This window comes from Anopheles moucheti, chromosome 3, assembly GCF_943734755.1.
Source record: "Anopheles moucheti chromosome 3, idAnoMoucSN_F20_07, whole genome shotgun sequence".
Taxonomy (NCBI): Eukaryota; Metazoa; Arthropoda; class Insecta; order Diptera; family Culicidae; genus Anopheles; species Anopheles moucheti.
The window spans coordinates 7,878,901-7,905,015 of NC_069141.1; the positions used below are offsets into that span (position 1 = coordinate 7,878,901).

At 47.9% G+C, this 26,115-nt stretch overlaps 2 protein-coding genes across 2 annotated transcripts in view; one reads left to right on the forward strand and one right to left on the reverse strand.

Moving 5' to 3' along the window:
• The first annotated feature begins 1,960 nt into the window (after positions 1-1,960).
• Positions 1,961-3,350, forward strand: LOC128304108 (probable GDP-L-fucose synthase). Its single transcript, XM_053041242.1, has 4 exons — positions 1,961-2,206; positions 2,359-2,602; positions 2,670-2,894; positions 2,976-3,350. The coding sequence occupies exons 1-4, from the start codon at positions 2,079-2,081 to the stop codon at positions 3,348-3,350; spliced, it is 972 nt and encodes a 323-aa protein (XP_052897202.1). The 5' UTR covers positions 1,961-2,078.
• Positions 3,351-3,461: 111 nt separating this feature from the next.
• The window catches only part of LOC128300896 (uncharacterized), a 31,661-nt gene continuing 9,007 nt past the window's right edge, over positions 3,462-26,115 (reverse strand). Inside the window, exons 4-8 of the mRNA XM_053037144.1 lie at positions 22,421-22,573; positions 6,013-7,152; positions 5,306-5,460; positions 4,967-5,244; positions 3,462-4,886 (exon numbers count right to left, since the gene is read on the reverse strand). Of these exons, the coding sequence (XP_052893104.1) occupies positions 4,471-4,886; positions 4,967-5,244; positions 5,306-5,460; positions 6,013-7,152; positions 22,421-22,573 (2,142 nt within the window). The 3' untranslated portion in view covers positions 3,462-4,470. The remainder of the gene's footprint in view (positions 4,887-4,966; positions 5,245-5,305; positions 5,461-6,012; positions 7,153-22,420; positions 22,574-26,115) is intronic.

Consider the following 26,115-nt stretch of genomic DNA (forward strand, 5'->3'; position numbering starts at 1 on the left):
GTCCAACGCGCCCGAACACGGGTGTTTTCCCTCTGTCTCTCCTTTCTATTCTAGCTGCAGTAATTGAATTAAACCCTAACTAACGATGGGCCGTAAAAACAGAAATTGAAATTTAGCACCCATTCAAATCATAATCAAAACGCATTTTACATCCCAGTACCAATCCCGTCATAAATTCAGCGCTTCACTTCACGTACGTCCTTGCGTCGTCGTTCTATTCCGACATTCGCGGACAGCGAGCGGGATGACCCCGTGCCGAAGAATGAAGGCATAAATTACACTTTTATTTAGCACGTACCTGGTTCTCTCTGTTGGTGGTTCCTGTTCCGCCGAAGAAGAAGATGGTCTCCAACGGTCTCACATCCCCTAGGCACTGCCGACTTCTCCTCACAGTAGTGACACACTTCCACCACCCCCGGGGAAGGTTTTGCCCAAGGATTCCCAAGAGCGATACCTTATTCCATCCGGGCCTATTGTTATTAATGTTGATTATTTGTTAATCGACTAGCTAGCGCGCGTACCTGGAGGCTGCGATGTGCGTGGTGCGATAGTTCATTTTAATATTCGTCCCCCTAGTCGCGGTACGGAATCGGACCGGTATAGATCAATTGTAGCGTACGCGTCTGGTCTGCGATACGCGTCCAGGTCTGCGACACCTCCACTGTTCCTTTACATCACGCGTAAGCCTCCGTTTGGTGCGATCGCGCTGGTCACTTATTCACTTTCCATTAAGAAAAGAACAACACGACCAAGCAGACGGGATTTCGATTCCGTATGGCTTTCAGCGGTTAATGAGATGGAAAGGAACTCGCCATCTCTCGCCATTGCCATATTTGCCGCAGTTGTACTGTACTGGTGCCCTCACATTTCGTTGCCCGTACTGTTGGAGATCAACTTTTAGTTGCTGTGGCTGGGACACACACTCTTGCCTCTTAGTCGCGAGTGTAGGCCGCATGCTCTTATCTGCCAAAGCGTTATTACCTTGCGGACCGCCGCGCCAAGTAAATCACCCAGTCAAACGCGACTCACCGTGGACCGATCGTTCGGAATCGACCAAACTGCCCCGCGAGGTGTTATTTACATGTCCCTGAGCGGCTTATTAGGACATTTCAGACTACGCACCGTACAGCCGTTTCCATCTCGTTGCTTCCACCCGGTGTTCTCCGGCGTGAGATAGGGCAAGGGAAATTGATTGTCCGCCGTTGCCGGCGTTGTGCTTTTCCGTTTCGTTTCACACTTTCTGAACTATCCTGAAATATTAACACTATAACAATGCGAGGACTGCCCAGTGCGTATCTTAACTTCACACGGGTTGATGGTTGAAAGTTGCTGCAGGTTTTTACGCGGGAAAGCTATTTGGTTGGAGAAATGGTACCACATTAATGGGATGTGATGATTGTTCGAACGACCCGTTTTGCTGTATTTATTTTTACCTTTGCGATTTGATGACCTTTACAGGGACACATGACACACGGAAAACACATGACTTATATAAAAATAACAAGTTAGTTATCACTAAAAATTGAAAGTATGATGAGCCGAAATGCCCGGAAAAGTTTGTTTATCCAAAAACCGCGTGTCTTGAACAAACACTAGCGCGTTTTGGTATAATACTCTGGCGGAGGATTTTGAAACTACGGTTAGTTTTTGTCTGGGCTAAAACTGCAATAAAACATTCAATGGCGAGAAAACTAACACGGATCACATTCTTTACTTAGCCAAGGTTCTCTATTTACAAAACACTCAAAATTCTGCGATGCGTTTAAGCGTAAATTTTATTTCCTTTGGTGTTGCCGCCCCTTTCAAAATATGTTTTATAGCAAACTGAGCAGCTGTGGTATAAAATATCAGTTGATCTCGAATGACAGCTGTATGCTATTTGGGCCATTGTTTACATTCGGAATCCTCAGTTGACGTGTCAAACCGCAACAAAACAGAGATATTCGGAACCAACATTTTATCACTCGCTTTTTACGGTGTTTAAAACACCAAGTGTTATGCGTGTGCCCCTGTTTTTACACCATACAACTGTAAATTTTCTTCATATTGTTCTAGTATAAAACATAATTGTCCCAGAAATGAGCAAAGTGGTGCTGGTTACCGGCGGTACCGGTCTAATCGGAAAGGCTATCGAAACGGTGATAAAGGAAGAAAATCCTACCAATGAGCGATGGATTTTCGTCCGCTCAAAAGATGCCGATCTAACGTAAGTTTTGGGCTAAGGTAGTTTTAAAATGTACACCTTTTTCGAGATGTACAACCGTAGCTCCATGTGGCATAAGCTTGTGACCTAATTTTCAAATTACCATCGGTGAAAATTTCTCTTATTTAAAGTATGAATTATTTTTGTAATTTTAGCGATTTAACTGCAACCCGGCAAATGTTTCTTAACCATCAACCAACGCACGTAGTTCATCTGGCAGCGATGGTCGGTGGGCTGTTCCACAACATGAGCAATAATTTGGATTTCTTTCGTAAAAATATGCTGATCAACGATAACATTCTCCTGCTAAGCCACGAGCTGAAGGTGAAGAAAGTCGTATCGTGCCTATCGACGTGCATCTTTCCCGATAAAACTTCTTATCCCATCGATGAAACTATGGTTTGTTACTGTTGCGATTGCATACAGAACATGTGTGTGATAATGATTTCGTACGTTTTCGTTTTAGATACACAATGGTCCACCCCATGATTCAAATTTCGGGTACAGTCATGCCAAGCGTATGATCGATGTACTAAATAAAGCCTACAATCAACAATACGGCGACATTTTCACCTCCGTAGTGCCTTGCAATGTCTTTGGACCGCATGATAACTTTATGCCGGGTGTAAGTCATGTCATTCCCGGCATGATTCATCGTTTGCATGAACTTATGTTTGTTAAGAACCCTGACGTGAGTACAATGACAAGCAATTGTGCGCAACCGATATTTGCTTACGCCCCTCTTTACTCTCTTCACCCGTTCTCTGTACAGCAACCGCAAGAAAGTAAAGTATTCTCCGTGTATGGCACGGGAAAACCTCTCCGGCAGTTTATCTACTCGCTGGATCTTGCCAAACTCTTCATCTGGGTGCTGCGTCAGTATGACAGTGTCGAACCAATCATCCTATCGGTCGACGAATCAGCCGAAGTGTCGATCGCTCAGCTCGCCGAATCATTGGCGAACGCTTTCGAATTTAAGGGATCGCTCGTGTACGACACCACCAAAGCTGATGGCCAGTACAAGAAGACGGCCTCAAATGCGAAGCTGCGGAAGCATCTGCCAAACTTTCAGTTTACAGACTTCGATGTCGCAATCAATGAAACTGTACAGTGGTACACTGCGCACTACGAGCAGGCAAGGAAGTGAATAAAGGAAGAACCTTCTTCGATACATAATTCCCTCCAGTACCGTAAGTAGAAAGTCATCACGAAATGAGAAAGGTTTTGCTGAAGTGAGAAAAACACCATTGAGTTATTTCCTAAAAACGATGAAAGCTTACAATATTTATTATGTACAGGTAATTAAATAATATTACAGATGTAAAAAAGAACGTCACGTTGTGTGCTTCCGCTTCTCGCCCTGGTCAGTGTGTCTTGTGAGCCTTTTGCTGCAGTCCAGTGAGTGGGTGTGTGACGTTGGTAGAGCTTTTCGATGGTTAAATTTCTTTAAACTGGTAACGTTAAGACTCTCGCCATCTCCAATGATCAAAACACTATTTCCCAACCAGATCTGTTTGATGCTAGTTGGGTTAGCTCTCTTCTGGTGATCGTGCGCTTACTATAGATTGTATTATGTGCTTCAACACCACATTTGTAAATTGTCATGTGCTGCTAAGATGGTAATTACGATCTACTTACTACCATTCGATCTGGATACGAGCGCTATTTTGTTTACAAATAAAAATGTATGCTGGATCACTTAAAGGCTAAGGGGTGAAGTGGTGGTACATCTGGCTGACCCACATAGTAGAACGCGGAGCGGATGCACATTGGGGTACGTTTGGGGGACGACTTGTGTCGGGTGAAAAAGACGAAGAATGGTCGAGAGTAACGTGTATCGTGTGTTTTGTTGGAAACTGTGTTTGAACAGTCGATCGGATCGGGCATCCGATCGTTTTACCGCCTGACGGTGTGAAATAGGGTAGTAAAGATTGTCTTAACACCTAAATAAGCACCACCGAAATGGTGTACTCGTGTTTGTGTGTGTGTGTTTGTTTGTTTGTTTGCATTCATTAATGCTCTAGTGTAAAATGTTTTTTTTTTTCATCAATGTAATGCGCGTGTAATCATGATGCAGATGGTGGTTGTTACGTGTGGAATGGTATGTAATGCTTTGTTGTTGCACGGATTGCACTACCATGGCCCAAATCGTCAAGGACCTGATACGGGATCTGCTTCCGTGCAGTAGTGTATTCGTATGTACTATCACTGGATGTTAATTAGTTGGTGTTGATGCTTTGCTTCTGCCGTGCCACTAGACTCCTTCTCTAGTACGGTGGCAGGTACTTGTTGTTGTACGCCGGGCCCTGAGTGGACTGGAGCTGTACTCGCGTCACCTGTGGACTGTTGGCCGCGGTCTGATAGTTTGGAACCGGGGTAATAAACTGGTTCGGGTTCTTCAGTGCCTGCTTGATCCACTGCACGTCGATGTTCGAGAACGAAACGATCTGATCCGGACGGTTGCAACCGTTGTCGGCTGAGTAGACACCCTTCAGGTAGTAGGCACCGCTCGTATCGGCACAAGCCAGCGCACTGCCTACATCGACCTCACACGCATCACCCGACGGTTTGCCACAGATGTGCGATTCCGGTGCGAATCCGTTCCGCTGCAGCTGGCTTTGGCTTTCCGCTTCCGACAGCAACGAGATCGACATCTGTTGCATCAGTGCATTTTGGATGTGAACTGTTTGGACGAAATGTTGGTAATAGCGAATTTAAGCAATGATCTCCAACGCGCGAATTGGTGTGATTTAAAACACTTACTCTTAAGCACTTCCTTGCCCCAACCGGTGGTTACACAGTTCTCGTACGAAGCACTCGGCACCACGTCGTTCTCGTCCAGACAGATAGCACCGATGTGCGTGTCAAATCGTAGACGATCCTCTAGCACCAGCATGGCTACGTCGTAGTTCAGTGTGGTCGGATTGTAAGCCGGATGGTACACGATGTCCTTTACGCGCACGATCTGGAATGTCTTTGGTTCCGCGTCAACTCCAAGGCGCCATTCGCCTCCCTTGATTTGGATCGTTCGTGGGTTTAGTCTGCAAATGACAAGAAGGAGGATAAATATCTTGAATATCTAAAAAAAAACTCGAGATTTACCCATAAACACAGTTGGCAGCAGTTACGACGGTGTTATCGGAAATGATAGCTCCACCGCACAGCAGAGTTTTGTTCGTCTCCAGCAGCACCATTGCCTGCCAAGGGAACTCTCCGAATCCAGTTCCCAAAGGTCCTGCACCGCGTGGCTGCGTGTTCTGCAAAACAAATGGTAAGACATTAATAACTCAAACAACAAATTACACGTTGCTCCACTTATAAAGACATCAAGAAGTGAGCTTATTAATAATAAGTAACAAAGAAATGACTCTCCGCTAAAAAATACCTATTGCTCAGACACATCGGATGGCATTTAGAATCAATTTAACGACCACTTCAATGTCTACACCGCGGACTAGACGCGAAGACGGATGATATACGGTAAAATAGTCATATTCCATTTAGTACCGATGCATTAGCATATTATTATGAACGGGTCGGGCAGGGAGCAAGTCTCCAGATGGAGATTCTTGCTTCAAAGCACAGATTCATTTATGGCACCCATAAATCCATTGACCTGAACCATCCACCGGCGATGTGTAAACTGTTGGTCAGCGGGGAGTCAGCTCTGTCTCTACCGAACAAAAACGGCGGTCGTTTTAAGCGTGACATTGACAAGTGACCCGGCCTCCACCATCGCTCGCGGAGAGGCGCATTCTCCGGGGTCATAATTCACCTGGCCAGTAGTCAAGTGGTCGCAATATACTTACATAGTTTCTCGGGGCACACTGTTGCGGCTTAGCGAACGTGCTCTCCGAACGTTGGTTCTGGAACGGGCGGAACCGTGTGTTGCCACTGTTGGTAAACTGCAAACCTGACGGTACGGCATTGACCCGCTGGCCGACGGTGGACTGGAAGGAAGCGGACGCTGTTACGCCCCGATCGTACTGCGTTTTCGACTGTGTCACTGAGGCCGTCTGGCTGACGAACTGGTTCGGTGCAAACGATTGTGTGGACGTTACCTGTGACGGCGATGCCTGAATTGGTTCGCCCGGACGGCGTCCATTGCCGTTATCGTTACCGTTTCCGTTACCATTTCCATTACCGGTCGGTTTGTACGAACCATCGTCGAAGCCGAGAATTTCCGGATTGTACTGTCCGAGCTGACCGACCGGCCACGGATCAACGTAGTCCGGATCGCGACAGCACACACCGGTAAAGCCACGCTCTAAGTTGCGACAAGCGGTGACCGGGACGCGGAACAGCTTCTGCTCTTCCGTCAGCACAACGGGCGTCTTCGAGATGACACCGGTCGAGGAACAGTACTCCTCCTCGGTACAGTTCATCGCGGCCGAACATCCTACCGGGGGCAGCGGCGGTGGCGCTTCCGGACCCGGCTGGCGTGGCGGTTGGAATGGGCGCAGGGTGGTCGGCCGGATCACGACCGGCGTTTCGTTGGCCGGGTTCGGCAGCTCGTCCTGTGGAGGTCTGATCTTGTTAGGGTCATCATTGGATGAGGCCGGTACCTCCTCCCTGGGTGGGATGTACTCGTCGCCGCGGAACGGTGCACGGGTGGTGGTCGGTGGTGGGAAGTAGCGCGTCGTCGTGGGCGGTGGCACGTACCGGGTGGTGGTCGGTGGTGGCACGTACCGCGTGGTGGTCGGTGGTGGAACATAGCGTGTGGTCGTTGGTGGCGGTACATAGCGTGTAGTGGTGGGTGGTGGGCGAGGTGTAGTGGGTGGTGGTGGTGGTGGTGCGGTTTGAATGTTTGTGACGGTGTTTTGACCCTCCGGTGGGAGGTACTGATTTTCCGGTACCTTAACGACGTAACCTTCGTTCGTGAGGACGGTCGATTGGGACAGCAGGGATTGCTGTTTGCAGCATACTTCCGGTGCGTAACATTCGCCAGTCTGGAATGGAATGGAGGAGAATCGGTAAGAATGGTTAAGTGTGAAGAATGCAGCAGTAGGTGGAATGATTGATCTCAAATACGACGCCTCAAGAACACACATTGCTGGACATCCCGCTAGGAACTGTCAGCGGCCGTGAGTAAATTAATTTATAAATATAGCCTCCCGACACCATCTGGCCCAAAACATCCGACCAAGTCCTTCACCGTACCGATCGATCACTTTTGCAAATGCTTTTGCCCAATTAATCATCCTTCAGCCTTCGGTGTAGTGGAGGACGCGCTGCTTAGAATACGTTGTCCATAATCGAAAATCATTTCTTATTTTTTTGGTTTGTTTCTCCAGCGAAGATGAATGGGGCTTGGCGATCTTGGTTTAAGCATGGATTAACGATCGGTCTGCGATGTGTCGTTCTTAAGCAACACAACATCTGGCGATCATCCTCAGGCGAACTTCTTGAGGCATCTCTAAAGCATGCTCTTGTCCAAAATTGGAGATGGTCGGCTAATGGTGACGAGGATCGCTGCTCAGTGCCCATAAACCAAACGGAGGTTGTTCTCTGCTCAACCCACGAAGCATTCGACAAGCATCATCTTCAGCATACCCATCAGCTAAGCGACTGTGCATAATTAATTGCTACCAGCCTTACACATTTGCCAGTAACCTTCGGCGTTAACGTTCGCGCAAATGGCCTTTTTGGCTTCGGCGAATTAAGCCCCAACCACGGCACGCTACGGTAGCCAAGAAACATCGGCTCAAACTAAGCGACCGACAACTGTGTGCTTTAATCCACCGTTCGTAGTACGCGGCAACGGGTGTCAGATGTCAGCTGTCATAAATGGAGAACGCGCGGTTGAGGATTCGTCCGGTAAAAAAAAGGTACGGGCATTGTAACTTCATACAGGCCCGCTTCCTCCAGGACAAGTGTCCCGAAGCTGTGCCAACATGTAGCGCAGCCCGCAACACACCCGCTTTCGCCACACACTGTTATCAGCGAACATTTCGTAATCCTTGCGAATTTGTTCACTCCTTCCCATTCGCGGCGGGAGTTTGTGACGCGCAGAAAGCCCGACAACCGTTTTGCAGCGCTTCGGGTAGACCCTTTCCAACCGTAGCCGCGTGGAGCGCGTGGATCCTGATCGGCCGGTTCACTGTCGGCCATGCTTCCCCGGGAGAGAGCGGGAGAGGAAACCTCCCCTCCACCACGGCACAATGCGGGGCCACAGACGGCAAAACGCCACCAAAACAGCTCACAAAATCAAAGAAGCCCACAGAAATACCAAACCGGACCAATCCCGGATGTATGGTGGGCCAGTGGTTGGTAGGTCAGTCTTGAACGTGCGCATAATCGTGGCGCGACCCGCGCGACTCGTTTCGGCTGAATTCTTTCGCTTTTCCCTTTCGGTCACGGTTTTACGGGCGAGAAGAAATCATATTGTGTGATGGTTGGTTGTTTTTTTTTTTTGCTTGCTACGCAGTTTTGCCCATTTTTTACATAATCCCTCTCCCGATTGAGGCAGGCACAGTTTTGGCTGGGGACCGGTGAGGCTCGTGATGCAAAGGAAAATAAAGCCAAAGACAAAAAAACCAAACTGAGCAAAACGGGCCCATGATCACGATCGGCAAATAAATGATCGTCCAGCAAACGTTGCCACCTTGGTTCGGTGTCTGGTGGATACCACCCGATAACAACCGGTATCGATCGGTGTCATCCCACCCGGTGGGACACTTATCCGACCCGCTTTCGATGGGTCATCGATTTTGTGTAATAGAAAAATATTGACCCATTTCAAGTGCCGGGACGACGCACACACAAAGTCTCCGCGGATGCGACAAAAAAGAGCACACAACATGCGGACAACCGGTAGCCACTGTCAATGTTTGTCGAGACAAATCGTTGAACAAACGGCCAATTCGTCAAACAAAAGGACGCCAAACAAGCACCGCGCGGAAGGGAAAGATCAATATTTGATTGGAGCTACGATTGGTCGCCATGGCACACTGTCAAATCTTCAACCCGGAGCACATGTCTGACGTATGGGTTCTAGCTGCGGTTGGGAATTCCTTGAATTTTGGGCGGCAATTTCCATAGCAAAAGAGCTTTCCTGTTTTAAGCGGTGCTCACCACATCCTGGTTGATCCGATCAGAGAGATCCGTGTTATCGAAACCATTCAGCCAACTTGATGTATGCAAATCGTATGCTAATCGTTTCTCATTTATTTGATTGCTTAGAAAGTGGAAGGGCTAGTAGCAGCGCGGAGCAGGAAACCCATCAGAAGAACCCGCCAAACACTAAAGAGACAAATCGTCAACATCTGCTGGAGTTCTTAGCCACCTCTTCGAAGGGATGCGCGGAGCAACTCGCGGTCTCCGCCGTGAGCGTGTCCGTGGATCCGGGTGCTCTCGGTGAAACATAAAACGCTGCTCTGCGTTAGAATTTATGACAATCCGCAAAACAACCCCAGAACCACCAAATACGTACAGCGCGGCCGTACAGATGTCCGCCGGGTGCGCTGTTCGATCGTACCGCATTTTCCAATATGGTTATGATGTGCTTCAAATTAAGCCACTCCACGCTAGTCCGGATGGCTGGTTTGGCGCAACCATTTGCCATTGACACAGTTGCGTACCGACCGTAAACAAATGTCAACCGACAGCGGTCGCCGGAGAACACAATCAGTTGACAGCATCACCGGTGCTGCGATCGATTCCGCGATCAGCGGGCCCTTCAACGTCGGGGGTGTTCTGTGGAGACGATCCCGTGTGGCTTGCTGCTTGATTTACCGGCCGCGAAAACGTCGGTTAGCTTTGGTATGTCACTTGTTTACCACTTTTACGAGCTCAGACAAATCCTGCGCGTGACAGAAGCATCAAACAGAGGGCGAGTGTGGGGTTTTGTTTTCCACCGTGAGCTGCTGACGTTCTGCCATCTCAGGAGATTTATTGGACAGATTGGTTCTTGACCGACAGCACCAAAGACTCATTCAGGGTGAAGATTGTGTCGCCACGCAAGTTTTCGGATGGAAGGAATGCTCTTTGAACTACCAGCATCGGTCTGACAACAAGACAGTTTTTTTTTGCTACTGGAGCGACGCACGTGTCAACGGTCCCGGGATCTTCGCTTAGACGAGGCGAAACATCTTCAACGGCAAACAGTGCTGCTCCACGAAAACGCGAAGGACGATAAAAACGAAACGAAAACAATAAAAAAGCAACTACATAAACATGACTTTCTTACCACACCGATCGGGTGGAACGCGAAAGAACATAAAAAAACACAACATCCATCAAAACATCTTCACGTCGACGTCCAAAGTCACGCGGGGTTGCGTACTGCGACAAGTTTGTGCTGCAGTACTGCCGGGCGAGGAAGCAAATTAGAGACTAGAAACACCATACGGACCGAGCGTTTTCGTGTCTTCGCCGTGATGGAGTGGGCTGGTTTAAGGGCAACCATAAATTTGACCACCGACACACTGACACCACGTGACCTTGTGGACGTCATGGGGAGCTTTTGTGTGGTTAATAAAGTGCATCGAAACAACTCATTAGATGGTTGTGTTTCAAGGTTCTCACATTGACTCCCTTAGGTCGTCGTTTCACGAGGGGTTTCAAGCTGGAAGCGGTCACACTAAAGCAACCGTCTAGTAAATTTATAGTTTAGAAATGTTAAATAAGATTTGTTTTATGTAACACATCGAGGATTTGTTTTATGGCATCTCTGTCTCCAATTTCATTGAACCACATTCAATTAGGGGTCGTAAATTAAGCTTTACGCTAAGCTTTCCTTTTCTTAACGTTCCATCCCACTGGCGGGTGGTTGATGTGATCCTTTTGTCGGTGTTTCTTTCTAACCATTTCGATGTATTCAATTAACCTCCCACGAGGTGGCGCCTGATATACTCCCCATACTAACCGGCTTATCGATCAATCTCTGTGTCTCTCCGTATCGCAACACCCCAATTTTCTTGTCGTCTAATGGCGGATGCAAAAAATGCGGCTTTATGAGCAATAAAAAAATATACACAAATAAGTAAAATGTAGAGCACCGAGAAGAGAAGGTGTCATAAGACAGGCCGTGAAATTTGCTAGCACTTTCAAAAGCGTTAGCCAAATTTGTTTGCCATAAGAAAAACAGGCACGTTGCAAGGAACTTTGGGTAAAGCAAAGCAAATTTTAAAATTGCCTCTTAAACACCCGCCAACATTACACGTTTCTATGCCATTGGACAACTAATTTGCAACAATTTCACCCCCACGCACTCCGGCACCTCGCTTTGGCCCAATGTTGTATAATTTAATTAGCGTCGTTGATTTAGGAATCCTAGCTACAAACTGTGCGTTTAACTGGTTGAAACATGCCAGTTACCATGTACGGTCATAAACACTATCACCCTGTACCTGTTTGGCACCTTTTTGCCGGTGGTTTGGTGTTTTTTTTTTGTTTTTTTTTTGCTAGTCAAAAAATTAATCAAAGGTCGACGATCGCGTGGGGAATGGTTTTCCTTCGGACAGTCATCACAACCTGTGCCTTCCATTGCCACGATGGAGGCGCATGATGATTCATTAAGGGTGACACATTCCAATGCGTTATTTGGTGAATAAAAAATGGAAGATTTATGACACTCGCGCGTTGCAGTCCGACTGTACAGATAACAACATTGTCTCGGTTCCCGCAACAAATAGTGACCCAGCTTTCTAGTGCAATTTACGGGTTAACGTTGCATAAGAGGACACCGTTCGGAATTACCTTCTCGCCTTACTAGCAGCACTGGTGATAACTTATCACTATCACTTAACTCTCTAGGGTGAGAGAGAAAGAGAGATAGCTCATGCACATAAGAAAACAATATCTCTTTATTCGCGCGTTCCCTTTTTTTTTGCTTTCCTCCACCGTTAACGTAACGAAATCAGTGAAAAGGAAGTTACCCGACGGAATGCAACAAGCGAGCCTGACAACCGAAAACAAAAAAAAACCCCGAAAGCTAACCATGGTCACCTGTTGCGGAGACAATAACCGGGACAGCGAGCGTGAATTCTTCCTGCCCCTAAACTCCCGAACCCGGTATCATAAACCGGTTTCGCGCATAGGAAAGCGTGTACGATCGTTCCTAGCTAAAACGGTGATCGGTTCCACGGGGAAGAAAATTCACAAAATCAAGTGTGAAGTAAAGTAAAAAAACACACGCTTTCGGGAGTGTGTTGTGACAGCAACGAACCAAATTTGCTCATACACACATTAACAAAAAAACTTGCCAAAAAACCACATTCTTCGTGCCCGGTCATGTGTCACCGGGCCGGAGGACCAATTTGTGAATTGGATAAGATCCATCCGCGTTCCTACCAGGTGAACTTCGTTGCTTCGCGCCCTTCTCGGGTATACAAGCATATCAAAGCATAAACTGTCCGAACGGTTCCGCTTCCCAATATAGCTGTGCTCCACTCAACGGCTTAATAACTCAATGACGGAAGGCTACGTAATTGTGGTTCTGAGCGAGCCACCGGCCCTTATCCATTCATTGTTGCGTTGTCCCTTTTCATTCCCGAGGCGATCCACCATCATGTTCGCCGCATGTTTCTGTATCAAAACCGAAACCACCAACGTTCAGAGGTAAAAAAGGGATCCCAAAACAATTACACACACTCTGCGCCTCGGTGCGCATTGACATAACGCTGGTAATTTATGTGCATTTCCCAGCTGACTTTGCTGGTGATGATAACCGTATATTGGTACTGCTGTTGTTTTGCTTTAAACCATTTCGGGGTGGCTTTGCGCCGCAGCGAGTTGTTACAAATCGATAAACAATTCGCTGGATCGACAGTGAAATTTATAGGCTTTCATGTCAATCGAAAACGGGGTCGAAATTGGTATGATACCGGTTGGTATGCCGGGGTATTCGGTCGTACAGGTTCGAAAGGTCGTCTACAGGGATAGGGCAAGAGTTACTCTGGATGTACATGGAACGAGCGTTCAGGATAATCATCAAGGATGAATGCTCTGTTTAAGTTGTGATGCAATCGCTCACACATCCATTGAATCTTGCGCGGGTTTTACGCCCAGTACAAGACGATCCCAACAAGGTACGAGACGACGAGAACGAGGATTGTTGGCCATAAAAATAAACAACCGCCTAATTATGCTTCATAACGCCACCAAATTTCGGCTGACTACTCCATCAAACCACGAACAACAAATCTTATTATGCATCACGTACCGACTTGCTCGATGCGATCTTCCGCCGACAACAGTGAGTCATTACCATGCAACCGAATTAAGCAATAAAATCATTGACGGAAGCACCCAATTTACGTGGGATTAGCGCACTCTCTGACATCAAACTAGATTTTGAGCATTTGCTTTTTGTCCTTCTCCATTTGCATTTGGAGTCCATTTTCCCATTCTCTCTCTCTCCCTGTTACTCGCTTTGGCAGTTTAACCTTGTTAGACACAACCCCGTGCAAGCGCGTGCTAGCACGCGTAGGCGGCATACCTAATGAGGCTCTGCTCGGGGTGCAAGAAACGGCGCCTCGCAGCAAGCTGTCGATCGGCAACGTACTGCAGAAGGAAGACGGTGACACACAGCCAGCCAGCAACGGTACAGCAGCGCACGGTTTGTGAAGCATCCGCTTAATGGGAGTTTGCGTGCGGCTCTCCAGCCACTAGCGTTTGGAGATCATCTACCACGGACCGGCACACTGGTTCACATTTTCCTTCCCCCTTTGTGCCAGACGGAATCGCTATGACATTCAAACCGAGCTCGCTACGATGTACGATATTAGTTTACCCTTAATATGAGTGGTAATGGGTTTTGTGTGCTGTCAGCGGTGAAGATTTGTCACCTGGCACCGATTTTTTTCCAACCGATCGCTGGGAATGTCACCTCTAGCTCTAGCCATAGCCATGCCAAAACAACCGGTTCCACAAGGGCCAAGAAAGAGCCGGCCATTTTGGCGAGGATCGTAAAAGTGTGCCAAAATAATTGCCCTTCTTCGGCTAACACTGTGCGACACTTTGGTGCTCAAACTCGAACACTTTATCGCACGTTTCGCGTTTTTATTTTCGTGTATTTTTAAAACAAACTCCTCACTTATGGTGCACTCGTTTGCAACGTCTTTCGAAACACGATCAATAGAGGATTCGTTCGTCACCTATACGATCGTTGAAGTCTTCTGTTTGCTTGTCGCGCTTACGGGGGAATGCGGTTGTATGTACTGACCGTCTGCGGATACTTCGCCCGATGACTGCCTTGATGAGCAATGTGAACTTTTCTTCGTGCCGTGTGCTGCACTTCAGCCCATTTGCGGAAGCAGAGAATATGTGTGAATTATGCGTGCAAACATCGCGCACTATCACGGGGCTGTTGTCTTGAATGCTTTGCAAACTTCTTTTATCGGTGATTTTTATGTACACCTCTGTACCTTGTGGCGTCCGTATAAGGACAAATAGTCCAGTGTTGTTATCATACGGCGGGTAAACGAATCGCAACACAAAGGATAAGCCTGTTTGAATGGTTGTATGCTATCGCCAAACGAGACCCGTCCGATTGGCATAACATTAAATTCGTCATTAAGTGTTTAGCTATCGGATCGTTCGACAAAACGACAGTTTAACAAACAGCTTGCCAGCAAAATTCCAACGCGCACCCAGGGCTACCAAGGGCCGCTTAAGGTATGCTGTCAGGTGCGAAACCATGCACCCCCAAAATACAAACGATTACCAGCTTTTGGGCGAGGATTTGTAAACTGATTTGCTACGGAAACAAGCAACGCGCTCATTTGAATATTCATTCGTAACGCTTGATTAGCGATTCAAGAACGAACCGCCTTAAAATGAAGCCCTTGGTTCATTATTTGCTCGTAAAACTGGTCGACGATCTTCGGCAATGGTGCGCCCAATGCGATCGGTTATGGGATTACGGGAAGGTTTGTTATTTACGATCCGAATCGAGAGGAAGTCCTTCATCATATCGTATTACTATTCAATCCTGTTCCTAAATCTTCTGCTGTTAAAGAAGAGTATCGATAAGCTCAATATTTTCTAGAAGAATCGTTGCAATCAATTTGTATTTAATCTACGGTTGGCGAATTACTACGATATTTTCCCACCGATGTATCCGGTACGAGGAAAAGCTTGTGGCTGGCTCGTAGACTTATACTGTCCGGTCCGTACACTGTACGTCATTAATTCGACATGCGCATTGTCTTGTACGGTGTGTACTTAATTAACTGATTAGAATCAGCATCACCATCAGCACACCGGCCTGCCTTGCCTTCCGTGGGATCCACAATCATTGATGGTACGTGTGTGGAATGGGCAAACCAATCCAACACACAATGGCCACCACTAGTGTTGTGGCAAACATCCCATCGGTTGCTGAGAGTTTTTGTAGCCTCCGAATGCGCCTCGGAGGAATTTGAGATTGGTTCGTTTAGATGCGCCGAATGAGAATACGATTGCACGCGGCTGATAACGATCGGTACAGAAGGCTCCGGAGGCGTAACTTAGCATCCTAGTGCAACAAAGTATCAATCGACGCAGGTGCAGGTGACCGGTCAAAGGTGACAAGCGTGGTAAACTCTTGACGCCTCCAGTGCCTAATTGCGCCCCGATGGAAGTAAAATATCTTACAGGTATTAATTAATAGTGTGGGGTTAATGGCTACTATTTATTATCCGTTGGTGATTGTTTATTGATTTCAGGATGTTACATTTTAAGCACATGCTACAAAGAAACATTTTGTTTCCACTCTCTTGCGTTATGAGGCATTTTCTTGGATATTTCTTATAAGCGCCACTCAAAAGTCAAACAAATCATTTTGTAGTTTTTGTACGAGAATAACAATTGCATCGAATAATCATAATCAATCGGTCAGCGGGTGGAAACAGCTACAAGCGCAAAGGAAACTTTAATGCAACGCATCGTTACCCTCCAGTAGCAGTACAGTGTGCCGATTGTATATCATGGGAAACTTGATTAATGACACCCTCGATCGTCGGTCTCATTATGCAACGCGAGATCAGACCCTGTGAAATGGACCGGCCGGGACCGGGACAATAAGTTCACCGAGCGATATATAGCGAGCATTTTCAGTGCGAGTGCGAGTTTATTGTTTGAAAATCGTTCCTATTCGCTTGCAAGAAGCAAAAAAAAACAACAACGAAAAACGGCCTACCCATACAGGAGGCTAGCAATAAAATCGTAATCATTTAAGGAATTCGGTCAGAAACCGTAAATGACACACAAAAACGTGCCCGGATTGGGCGAACGCAAACAACCACAAAAAGGTGCAGCCTATTTCACCAATCTCCAATCGATCGCGAAACCACAAAACTCAGTTATAATTAGTCCCTGGTCATCATTTGCATAATTTGATCACGCAGTTTTTGCTTTCGTTCGTGGCAGCCAAAATGGTGTAGCATTGAGCCGTGGCTACGGCAAAGCCGTGATGCTCTAATCCGAGGATAAAGCTTAAAGCTATCGCTTAAAACCTTCACAGCATTTTTTTACACGCTGTGGATCTTTTTTCATGTCGTATAATAGAGCGCTTGAAAAACGGTTCTGCTCGAAACGTAATGATTTATATAATATCTATATCAGCCAAATCTTCCAACGTAAATAAACAACGCCAAAGAACGTGTTGTACGTTCTTTCGAAAGATTTCCGATCTCGATTACAGCGACAAGCGACGAACCCGGATGTGTGAGCGTCACAAGCCCCAAGCCCGACCATTATTCGGTCAAGTAGCAAAGCAAGTGGGCAGCGTCTGCTATTCTTTGCTTTTTTGGATGATCATAAACGGTCCGCATTGTCGATTGCCGAAATGACTAATTGCTGACTTCACTGCCATTCCGCTGTGGCCCGGTGGCACTTTATGGCAGGAAGATCATCATAACCGTATTGACAGGCAGCTCTTGTTAATGGAATAAAACAAAAAATCCAGACATTTACCAGTTCCGTTTACGTTTCCATGCCTAAACGCTACTACTGGACGACTGTGGACGCCACTCGGTTTCGGTCCAACGGTTTCAGCACCCATCCTGTCGTCCGAATAGGAGATTGCAATCGAGCTTCCTGCCTCCGTGATTTCTCAGCGATTTTCGCAATTCAATTACTGCCGCAAACCACCCACTCGGTGCATCGTGGTAACCCCACCCATGCAGTCCACCAGTAGACAATTGAGCGGATCCGGGTTCAAATTATTCTACTCGTGCGCCGCGATTCATTCGCGATGCACATTCAGAATGAGGTGTGAGCTGTGAGGTACCGACCTGGGAAGGTGTTATGCCGCCATCATCATTAGCGTGATTCGGAGCAATTGATGAAAAATGCAATGGAGGTAGTCAACGCCGGGCCGGTATCTTTGATGGTTAATCGTTTTAGAAAACAAAGCATAAATCCGATGTATTCTGACATGCATGCGATGTAATTATTGATAACGTCCGAAAGGAATGCGAAAAACGACAGCAAACACTGCCTTTCAATTCGCAAATCGTCACATGTGTCGGGTAGGATTTAGTCACACGCACCTACACATCGGTGCGAATTTGTCCAAGAAATTAACTCTGACATTTAGACAAATGAGTTGCGCAACCAGTTTAACCACAGCCGTAAACCTAATTTTGCGCTCATCCACATCTTAACGTCCACCCGCGCTCGGACGATCCGTCCGACCATTGGCGGCTGCTGTCGATCCGCTGGGAAGATGCAAATCATTCGATCCTACGACTCTCCTGACCCGCTGCGTGCGTGTAAAAATAAACTCTCCAGTAATCCTAATAAAAGAAGAAAACAAGCGGTTGCCGCAATCGACCGAAACGTGGACGGATTAACGGGCAACGACATCATGCACACGTTGCACTCGCCCTCGGCCCTGACTGTACGCTGTTCGTCTGCTGACGATATTGTGCAATATGATGCCGCGCGATCATTCGAACTGCAAACTGCATCACCGATCGATTCACTTCATCCGCTCATCACCAGCGAACCCGGGACTGTTGACCTGGCTCCCCCGTGAGCTACATGAACCCGGGGGCATCTGCGATGAATGCGGTCGGACAACCGGCACGGTACCATGCTGCAGTGAAGAAAAGTAACAGCAAACAGCCCTCACATTCACATGTGCATAATGAAATGCCAATCCAAACAAGAAACGAGTCAACCGTTTCTTGGTCAGTGGGACTTTCTGACGTTTCCACTGCGCACATCTATCCCCCTTACGGGGTCCGTTTTCTAAGATGAAATCGAAAGTCACTGCCGGTGTTGGGTCGGAGTGTAAAAGCAGAAATCTGTCCCGTTTTCTTTCTCTTCCCCCACTGACCTTCGGGGTCGGTCGCTTCCAATTCAAATCGATGTGGCAAATCACAATCCACACCCATTCGCAGGTCATCCTGGTCACGGCACCACGGCAGAAGACGGGAAAGCCTTTCCGTCGCCCAACGGTATCAAGTGATGGCCGGAGTAGGCAATCGTCACGATGAAATCATCATCATGAGACTACTGAACGTTGGATTGAATGTACAATTACTTTCTGATGGTGTCGGCACCGATCAACACTACACCACGGTGTCCTTCGTGTGCGAAATTGCAACTAGCAAAAACAGCTGAACAAATCTAACCTTTTCTGCAAACTAAAGGGGTCACCATGGCGTAACAGGAGCCTGCGGAATGGCCACCAACATTCAGGGGTGGGACAAAAACCTTGGAACAGCTTATTTACACTCGTCGAAAGTAGGGAAAGTGTTGAAACTGAAAGTGAATCGCAACGATCTTGAACTTGAGCCTCTTCATAATGGTGCTTGATTGCTGAATGCTTCTCATTCCCCAACACAACAATTATTGAATAATTATCTTTAACGAAAAAGAAACCTACATAACCTTTCCCTCTTCATACAGTGCAGGAAGTGAATAAAGTTAATGCGCACCCGTGCAACGAATCGTTCAATCAACTTCATCGCAATCCATCTGTCCGGAGGCAGAAAAATAACGCTTAATAGTTGTCATTAAGCCCACATCATCTGTAACACCGCGAAGCAACGACATCAACGAACAACAGAAAAACAACATTGCACTCATTGCACCACCGAAATTCACACACTCCGCTCACTCGTCGATCGCGTTTTGCATTGCGTTCGAATGCTTTTGCTTAATTTTCATCAATTACAACTTAATGAAGTGGAATAACGCAGGGGCGTACAACCGGTACTGAAGGGGGATGTACCGGTCCCAAACCATGCGAGCACCGATCGATAAAATAAAACACCACGTTCAGGAACACTGGGCATGGGAAAACAACAACGCAACGACAAGATCTCCCGATCGAAGCGAGGATATGAATTGACGATTTAATTTCTGCCAACAGTTGCGGCTGTGGCTTTCGTTCGTTTGCGGTTTTTGCCTCATATTTGGGTACTTTTTTATCAACGTTTTCTTTGCTTTGGTTCAATGCATGACTGGGGGCTGTGGTTGAAATTTCTCATTTTCAATAAATATATATCGAATGCTTACGCTTGGACCGACCGCAGGACTCACTTTGACTGGTAGCCTTACATCGATCGTTGCATAAGCTTGCAGTGGCACGATCATATTCCACAAAAACAAACCTACTTCCAGCTCGCCGTATCTTTCACGCAGCTCGTTTGCTAACAAATCCTCATGGCGAGTCCTTGACAGACGGCACCTAACACGTAGCCTAATAATCACCTATTAAGCGACCATAATCACCCGCAAACAAGCTATCCTTACCCGTACACGAGGCGGGCGGGCAGAAGGACAGGAGTCGATCTAACCTTCAGCTTTAACCGTCTTCCAAAATAAACCACCATCGAACAAACTGATTGCGAGGTGGCGGCACCCAAATCAAATCCCACCGGCCAAAAACCCCCGACGCAAGTTTCACCATCCACATTTGTCACCTTTGACACTGAACCGCGAGGACGAAAACCGTGCCCGCCAATGCGATCGTCAGCACCGATCGATCGGTCATTATCGATCCGACGTTTATCGCGCTGAGTGAATCGAGAGAAATATCGACATTAAAACGCGTGCTCTTATCCCACTAATGATGGTGGTGTAAATGTCCCCCGTCTCGGCGGTCGGTCGGCAAACCTCCGCAAAATTTAGCAAACAACATTAACCTTGCTATTTTGGGCAGACGAATATTTCTGAGATTAAACTGTCCGAAAAAAAAGATTCCGCACCGTTGTGTGGTGCGGGAAGCAAGATAAGCCCTCCGGTACACTAGCTACGGCTTGTCTATTTCCATCCCTCCACGGCGAACTCCTAAACCGATGCGATACCTTGGCATTTTTGAAAGTCAACAGCTGTGTTGCACCTACCTTCCGCAGCGCTTCCAGCAATTAACGCTAGAGGGCGTTTGTAAGTACATCACGGCGAGAGCGCTTCCCACCTTTCGCTACTGGGTAGTGGGAGCAGGAAGTACACCTGCACAATGTACTTAACGCTTTATTTCGCCTACTAGTGCAAATGATGCTGCTTTCGCACCGAACTCTTCCCACCCCTGTAAGACGGAACGCAGGAGACGCGAGGAATGCGACGGGCACACGCTTCTACACACTAACGCACCAGCACCGAAAGTCAAGGTTAAGACAACACCGCCAGCAACACGCGGCGCACTGGCATCATCAACATCGCATCATCGTCATCGCAGCCCGCGTCAGCACCGATTTTGCGTTAGGTTTTGTGCCGTTTCGCACCCTCACCAGCTGTTTGCACAATACCCCGGTGATGGTATTCGCGTGCTACTTCCCAAAAAAAAAACAACAAAAAACGCAACGCAAGAAGAAAAACCACACATGCGAAAGCGCACGACGCGTGCTCAACCCGCGATTACGCCATCGCTCAGGAATACCTTTGACGTCATCGCGGCACGGTGCCCTGTAGATGAGATGCTCCCCGTCTCCCGGCCATTGGAGCGCGATGACGCCGACCGTGGCTACCGGTTCGTCCCCGCCGGGAAAACTATCCCGGGTGAGTGGGTGAGTGACCGAAACCCAAAATCGTCCCCTCACCCCACCCCACAAAGACACCCCAACGCATCACATCAGCAGGGCAGGATTTTACGTAACCCCGGGAGGACGTCTCGTCGTCTCATCTCATCTTCCATCCTTTTTTTTTCGCGGGGGTAAATGGACGTTACGCCAGCGGCATATAAACACCCGAATCCTTGCAGCGTGCTGTTTTGCGTTGTGTTTTTCGCTTCCCTTTTTTCACGTCTTTCCGGCTCGTTTATTAGTTCACTATCAACATGTCGATATCGCTGTCGGCTGGGACGGTGCTGGGTTCGGTTTTTTTTTTTTTTGGGACTGTTCAATGTTGGACTGATCCTGCCCAAAACGCTTCGTAGGTCACCGCGGAAGGTACCACTAAAAGGATGCGAACGTAGGAGCGGAGCGGTCCGGTTTGCAGAGGTTGCCTTGGAGGAAAGGATGGGAACAAAAGAAACACTAAAGAAAGGTCTCGAGAGACCCCCATTACGCAATCGCCATCGGGTCGATCGCAATTATATCGTAGGAGTCGCCATCGTCACCGCTCCCCGCTCGTTGTACCGTCGCCGCTACTTTCTCTCGATCGCGTTCACAGGATGTCGTGTGATCGCTACTTGATCGCCAATCGTCAAGTGAGCGAGGCGCAGATGAAAAAAAAATGAAAGCATATATACATAAAACATTTCACACCCCAGCTTCCATGCGATCCAGGCCGTGAACCAGCTGGTAGAGCGTGATGATAGAGGGCTCCAAAAAAAACCCTCCCTCAAGCAAATCGATTGGAAATGACCTACAGGAGAGGACACCATACCCAGGAAGAAGTGTAACAAGATTCCTTCGCCGAAGCAACAGCCAAACCGCCAGAAAAACATCGACCGAAAAGCAAAGGAAAGCGATTGTTTTGTTGAAGCCTTCGTACGTTTGGGACCCTCACGTTGCCTGCCCACCAGCATGCCCTTTTCCACGAGCGGAAGCTTTCATCGTACAGTCGGACGGGGTGAAAAGTCAGCCAGCGTTCGGCAAGGCCGTCTGGGGACGTTCGACATTCGCATATCCCTTCTCCTGTCGAAATGGTGCCACCATTAAGTAAGACAGGAAGACATACCCCGGCACAGGCTATTGGATAACACGGCTAGCTGGCAGCTTGTGGAGTCACCGGGTGGCGGCGACACGGGAAAGTGAACCCAACTTCCATGAAAGAGTCCCCCATCTCCCCCCTATGGCATATTTTCGGCGGAGGAGAACAGCGTCCAGTTCGACTTACCGGTTGTCTCGTGGAGATGGCATTCTGTGCATCGAAGTTCAGCAGACCATTGTTGCATAAGTCGGGCGATACGCAGACGTAGCTATCGTCGGGACAGCGCGTGGCTGGCGTTTGCTGAATCTTACAGCACTGCTCGGTGCCGGAGTTGCAATTCTGTGAAGGATACCGAAAAAGAAAACCGTCATCGAAGTGTCTTGTAAGTGCTTTGAAACAAATCCTCCAATGCGAAGGAAATTCCTTAAATATAAGCAAAAACGAAGCATTATCATACATTCTAGGCGATGGGCAAACATGGTACGGAGTGTGTGACTCTTCTGCACACGCATTCTCCCTTTTGGGTGGTGATGTAAATAATGGTGTTTGACTAATGCTTCGTGTCGCCCCCCGGGGGTGTCACGAACGCCCAAATACAATGAGCCGGAGGAAGAATGGGCCTCCGATGAATATTTATGCGATGGTGAGAATTCTTCAAACAAGCAGGTGCGTACGCACTCACGCTTTGCATACATTAGGCCGCGTGGTTGAGATTCAAATGTTCTGTACCAAAGACGCACCCTGCGCTCGGTAACGAACAGCAACCGTGCAGATGGTTAGGAGCGGTATCTCAAGATGATGACGAATCGGGCGGTACAGATCGGTACAGGCCGGCCGTCATAATTTGTTCGATCATCGATCTCGGTGAAGGTTGAGAAGCGATGATTGATCCATAATTTCGCAATCAGGAAGTGATTGGTTTATCGAGGTGACATCAACTCTATGGTAGATGTTAAAAACACGTGTAAGGGTTGACATCAAAACAAAATCCCTCCAATAGCTCTAGAACTTCATGAGACTATGTCATTGGAATTTTTGGGTAAAGGTCTTATTTTAATCGCTCGCTCGCAATGGAACACCTGTGGAACACCTGTACAAACTTCCCATCCCATGTTTCAGTAGTTCCATCCGACCTGGATGGAAAACGGTTTCCTGCAAAACACACCCTCCAATGCCAACACTAATCCCAACGCATTGGATAAATCGCAACACAAAGCAACACGAAGATAATCTACTCATTATCTACGCTAAAATGTTAATCTACTTCCTTTTGCCGCCCGATGCGTGTGGATTTGTTCTGTGTCGGTGTGGGCCTGTTTGCACAAAAAGAAACATTTGATGCACTGCGGCAAACAACTGTTGGCATGCAATAGCATCATTAATATCCATGGCCACACGCCGGGGTTTGAAACCCGAAAATTCTACAGCCGCAGCCGCACATTGCTCACCTACTCACTGCACAACAGCATCTCGTGAAGCATTCGAACATTTCTCCCACAGCAATACTTCACACGCTCCCGTGTTGCGGTGCGGGCGTGTGGTGCGACGGGCCAGGTGATTTGTTTACGTTGTAGCTGTGTGTTTCTCAGTTATGCATCATCGTGTTGCAAACAGCATGCAAAACTGCATGTCCACGATACAATCGGTCGGTTTTTTTTTTCTTTCAACGAACAACACCATCTGATAAACCACCTTTTGGCCCACGACGTCGTCGTTGTGACAAGCCAGGCCTCCACACGCATTCGCCGCCTCGGGTGCATCCCTTCGCCGGTACAGCGCTTGCGGGAGAACGATCCGTGCCCGAATGGAAAACGCTAACGGTGTTGCAGAAGTTTCACTCTCTAACGACAGGTGAATGTACGCCGTTCGCCGTTCGTCGCCTGATGATCGCCAAGTCACCGGTTGGACGATACGCTTTAATCAGCCCGCTGAGCGTTTGGATGATTTAAAAGCGATTTAAATGGCACTCATGTTTAACCTTTCGCGTGTCTGCCGCAACTGTTCTAGTGGCGTTAGCCTGTAGTGGCGCCATTAAAGCTTCCTCTACAACCACCCATGTGTGACCTCTCGCGCTTGGTGGGGAGGGGTTATGGTCGGGTGGAGAAGGAGAGGTCCGGAGGTGTTGCACCGTTGTTAGATTAATTCCCAGCGGGACGGACACATACTCTCGTCTCCTCCATTTCGATGGAACGCACGCATAAACCATCGTCAAATGGCTTCGGTGTCGTCCGCTCCGAAAGGTACCCGACGGGACACGGGGTGATATATTCAGGTGCCTGTTTTCCACCCCTACGGGGATCGGTGGAATGTTCATCGTTTTGCAAATTTATCGCTCAATGATTCCATTTTAATTACCGTTGCGCATTGGCAACTCTAGCCCCCGTAGGTGCCGATTCGCTTCACGGCGGTACCGGCTTCTGTTTCGCTAGCAATAATTCACCCCACCCCGGGGCTTTTGGCAGGATGCGCCCTGTGGACGGTACGGTTTTTTTGCGTTCTTTTTTTTTAAACTGCAGAAATGGCAAGGTTGCTTCATTTGAATGACAAATTGTACGGCCGCGTACGGGGCGCATTATGCAATAAGGATGCAAATTGTGATCGCAATGTAGCTGGTGATGACACGCCACTTGATTGGCGGTACAAGATATGTGAGATCGGTGGTACTTTCGATGAATTGCAATGTCGTTACTGTGACCGTTATTAGATAAAGATTGTGGAATAAATTTTCCCACCGCGCCGTGTTTTGTGATGCAAAACCAGGAACTTGTGCACGGGAAGGATGGTTTGACAAAATATGCTCAAAGCCATGTACAACAAATTGGTAACAAATTACCATTCACTTCCAGCAAAATAAACCTGCCGACAAGCGCAACGTGACCGTCAACTACCCGTAATGTAAGGTACATTCACAACCGCACATTCATCTGTCACTTGCGCTGGCCGTTTTCCCCGAATATCCGCAGGCACGTGCGCCAGTAGTCGCGCGAAACCAATTTATTTAACACCGTGCGGTACGTGGTCCGAGATTGCGTGAACTATTTCGGCGGATGGTTTTGCATTCGATTTTCGAGCGCCCCTTTTTCCGACACCCGCTCACCCAGCCTCATCACCACAAAGCGGGTAGCACGCCCGGTTCGGTAACTAAACGAAAGAGACGTGGTTTTGAAAACTGTATCTTTAACAGAAAACAACATTCCAAAACAAGCGCCCGGGCCCGGACAGTAACTGCGCGATCTTCCAAAAATCGGCGCGAGCGTCCAAAAAAAGGCAACACCGACTCCGCGACACGGCGTCAACGGCATGCGGGGCGCGCGTATGCTGTTAATTTTAGATGCGGCACAGGAACACGGCAATCCCCCCTTCCAAAATCAAAAAATGCGTTGACGGCGTGTCACATTTCGCGCATTCCGCTTTATTGATATGTCACTCGGGGTCGTGTTTTTGTTGTGGGATGAACGCCATTACTTGCCCACCGTTGCGTGCCCGCGCACCAAACGACCACTGTGGTGTTATATCACAAAACACGACAATTTAGATGATATCCTATCAATAATAGTCAGGGTGGATAGGTATAAGCTCTATCTGCCTGCAGATTTTGAATGAATTCGTTGCGGTATACGGCCTGGCCTGGCCTGTAGGACCGAATTAGGTCATCCCGCATGAAGATCAATCTTTTCGATCGATTAATCGACCCAACCGCACACCGATGAAGCGATGTCAATTATGAAATTATTAATCATACCGAGAAAGCGAGAGAGTGCGGTGTGTTCCATCCTTCACGCGATTAGTGACGCGCAATCAAATCGCTCGGTTGAAGGTTGGATTTTGGAATGAAAATGTTGCGCCCGCTCTCTGCCGAGTTCACCGGCGAAATGTCACGC